The sequence below is a fragment of the Ranitomeya imitator genome, chromosome 4 (assembly GCF_032444005.1).
Source record: "Ranitomeya imitator isolate aRanImi1 chromosome 4, aRanImi1.pri, whole genome shotgun sequence".
Classification (NCBI taxonomy): domain Eukaryota; kingdom Metazoa; phylum Chordata; class Amphibia; order Anura; family Dendrobatidae; genus Ranitomeya; species Ranitomeya imitator.
The window spans coordinates 658,889,832-658,893,200 of record NC_091285.1 but is presented as its reverse complement, the minus strand read 5'-3'; the positions used below and the strand labels follow the sequence as shown (position 1 = coordinate 658,893,200).

At 54.6% G+C, this 3,369-nt stretch overlaps 1 protein-coding gene across 2 annotated transcripts in view; it reads left to right on the top strand.

The window, feature by feature from the left end:
• The first annotated feature begins 47 nt into the window (after window positions 1–47).
• SHFL (shiftless antiviral inhibitor of ribosomal frameshifting) overlaps window positions 48–3,369 on the top strand; it is a 57,948-nt gene continuing 54,626 nt past the window's right edge. The window contains exon 1 of one of the 2 annotated variants that reach the window (XM_069767066.1): window positions 48–152. In XM_069767066.1, coding sequence (XP_069623167.1) covers window positions 123–152 — 30 coding nt within the window. In that variant the 5' untranslated portion in view covers window positions 48–122. Of the gene's footprint in view, window positions 229–3,369 lie in introns of both variants that reach the window. The other variant, XM_069767068.1, reaches the window with a different exon arrangement.

Sequence of the window (3,369 nt, the reverse complement as noted above, 5' to 3'; positions counted from 1 at the left end):
CAGGCTGTGTACAGTAATGATACAGTCCCCGCAGTCTCCTCCTCCCCGGGCGGACCCGGAACACCGAGCGGCAGAGACAGCGGCGGCCCCGGCCGGGCACAGCAGCAGAGCCACCCGGGACAATGCAGGGCAACAGCGCGGAGGAGCTGGAGGCGAGTGCGGACACTGGCGCCGTGTGACGTATAGTGTGTCCTGTGCTCTGTGCTGTGCGCTGTCCTGTGCTCTGAGGTCTGTGCAGTGTGTTCTGTCCTGTGCTCTGCATGTTGTGTCCTGTACCCTGAGGTCTGTGCGGTGTATTCTGTGTCCTGTACCCTGAGGTCTGTGCTGTGTATTCTGTGTCCTGTACCCTGAGGTCTGTGCGGTGTATTCTGTGTCCTGTACCCTGAGGTCTGTGCGGTGTATTCTGTACCCTGAGGTCTGTGCGGTGTATTCTGTACCCTGAGGTCTGTGCGATGTATTCTGTACCCTGAGGTCTGTGCGGTGTATTCTGTGTCCTGTACCCTGAGGTCTGTGCGGTGTATTCTGTGTCCTGTACCCTGAGGTCTGTGCGGTGTATTCTGTGTCCTGTACCCTGAGGTCTGTGCGGTGTATTCTGTGTCCTGTACCCTGAGGTCTGTGCGGTGTATTCTGTGTCCTGTACCCTGAGGTCTGTGCGGTGTATTCTGTGTCCTGTACCCTGAGGTCTGTGCGGTGTATTCTGTGTCCTGTACCCTGAGGTCTGTGCGGTGTATTCTGTGTCCTGTACCCTGAGGTCTGTGCGGTGTATTCTGTGTCCTGTACCCTGAGGTCTGTGCGGTGTATTCTGTGTCCTGCACCCTGAGGTCTGTGCGGTGTATTCTGTGTCCTGTACCCTGAGGTCTGTGCGGTGTATTCTGTGTCCTGTACCCTGAGGTCTGTGCGGTGTATTCTGTACCCTGAGGTCTGTGCGGTGTATTCTGTACCCTGAGGTCTGTGCGATGTATTCTGTACCCTGAGGTCTGTGCGGTGTATTCTGTGTCCTGTACCCTGAGGTCTGTGCGGTGTATTCTGTGTCCTGTACCCTGAGGTCTGTGCGGTGTATTCTGTGTCCTGTACCCTGAGGTCTGTGCGGTGTATTCTGTGTCCTGTACCCTGAGGTCTGTGCGGTGTATTCTGTGTCCTGTACCCTGAGGTCTGTGCGGTGTATTCTGTGTCCTGTACCCTGAGGTCTGTGCGGTGTATTCTGTGTCCTGTACCCTGAGGTCTGTGCGGTGTATTCTGTGTCCTGCACCCTGAGGTCTGTGCGGTGTATTCTGTGTCCTGTACCCTGAGGTCTGTGCGGTGTATTCTGTGTCCTGTACCCTGAGGTCTGTGCGGTGTATTCTGTGTCCTGTACCCTGAGGTCTGTGCGGTGTATTCTGTTTCATGTACCCTGAGGTTTGTGCGGTGTATTCTGTACCCTGAGGTCTGTGCGGTGTATTCTGTGTCCTGTACCCTGAGGTCTGTGCGGTGTATTCTGTGTCCTGTACCCTGAGGTCTGTGCGGTGTATTCTGTGTCCTGTACCCTGAGGTCTGTGCGGTGTATTCTGTGTCCTGTGCTCTGAGGTCTGTGCGGTGTATTCTGTTTCATGTACCCTGAGGTTTGTGCGGTGTATTCTGTACCCTGAGGTCTGTGCGGTGTATTCTGTGTCCTGTACCCTGAGGTCTGTGCGGTGTATTCTGCGTCCTGTACCCTGAGGTCTGTGCGGTGTATTCTGTGTCCTGTACCCTGAGGTCTGTGCGGTGTATTCTGTGTCCTGTACCCTGAGGTCTGTGCGGTGTATTCTGTGTCCTGTACCCTGAGGTCTGTGCGGTGTATTCTGTGTCCTGTACCCTGAGGTCTGTGCGGTGTATTCTGCGTCCTGTACCCTGAGGTCTGTGCGGTGTATTCTGTGTCCTGTACCCTGAGGTCTGTGCGGTGTATTCTATGTCCTGTACCCTGAGGTCTGTGCGGTGTATTCTGTGTCCTGTGCTCTGAGGTCTGTGCGGTGTATTCTGTTTCATGTACCCTGAGGTTTGTGCGGTGTATTCTGTACCCTGAGGTCTGTGCGGTGTATTCTGTGTCCTGTACCCTGAGGTCTGTGCGGTGTATTCTGTGTCCTGTACCCTGAGGTCTGTGCGGTGTATTCTGCGTCCTGTACCCTGAGGTCTGTGCGGTGTATTCTGTGTCCTGTACCCTGAGGTCTGTGCGGTGTATTCTATGTCCTGTACCCTGAGGTCTGTGCGGTGTATTCTGTGTCCTGTGCTCTGAGGTCTGTGCGGTGTATTCTGTGTCCTGTGCTCTGAGGTCTGTGCGGTGTATTCTGTGTCCTGCACCCTGAGGTCTGTGCGGTGTATTCTGTACCCTGAGGTCTGTGCGGTGTATTCTGTACCCTGAGGTCTGTGCGGTGTATTCTGCGTCCTGTACCCTGAGGTCTGTGCGGTGTATTCTGTGTCCTGTACCCTGAGGTCTGTGCGGTGTATTCTATGTCCTGTACCCTGAGGTCTGTGCGGTGTATTCTGTGTCCTTTACCCTGAGGTCTGTGCGGTGTATTCTGTGTCCTGTACCCTGAGGTCTGTGCGGTGTATTCTGTGTCCTGTACCCTGAGGTCTGTGCGGTGTATTCTATGTCCTGTACCCTGAGGTCTGTGCGGTGTATTCTGTGTCCTGTACCCTGAGGTCTGTGCGGTGTATTCTGTGTCCTGTGCTCTGAGGTCTGTGCGGTGTATTCTGTGTCCTGCACCCTGAGGTCTGTGCGGTGTATTCTGTACCCTGAGGTCTGTGCGGTGTATTCTGTACCCTGAGGTCTGTGCGGTGTATTCTGTACCCTGAGGTCTGTGCGGTGTATTCTGTGTCCTGTACCCTGAGGTCTGTGCGGTGTATTCTGTGTCCTGTGCTCTGAGGTCTGTGCGGTGTATTCTGTTTCATGTACCCTGAGGTCTGTGCGGTGTATTCTGTACCCTGAGGTCTGTGCGGTGTATTCTGTTTCATGTACCCTGAGGTCTGTGCGGTGTATTCTGTACCCTGAGGTCTGTGCGGTGTATTCTGTGTCCTGTACCCTGAGGTCTGTGCGGTGTATTCTGTGTCCTGTGCTCTGAGGTCTGTGCGGTGTATTCTGTTTCATGTACCCTGAGGTCTGTGCGGTGTATTCTGTACCCTGAGGTCTGTGCGGTGTATTCTGTACCCTGAGGTCTGTGCGGTGTATTCTGTGTCCTGTACCCTGAGGTCTGTGCGGTGTATTCTGTGTCCTGTACCCTGAGGTCTGTGCGGTGTATTCTGTGTCCTGTACCCTGAGGTCTGAGCGGTGTATTCTGTGTCCTGTGCTCTGAGGTCTGTGCGGTGTATTCTGTGTCCTGCACCCTGAGGTCTGTGCGGTGTATTCTGTGTCCTGTG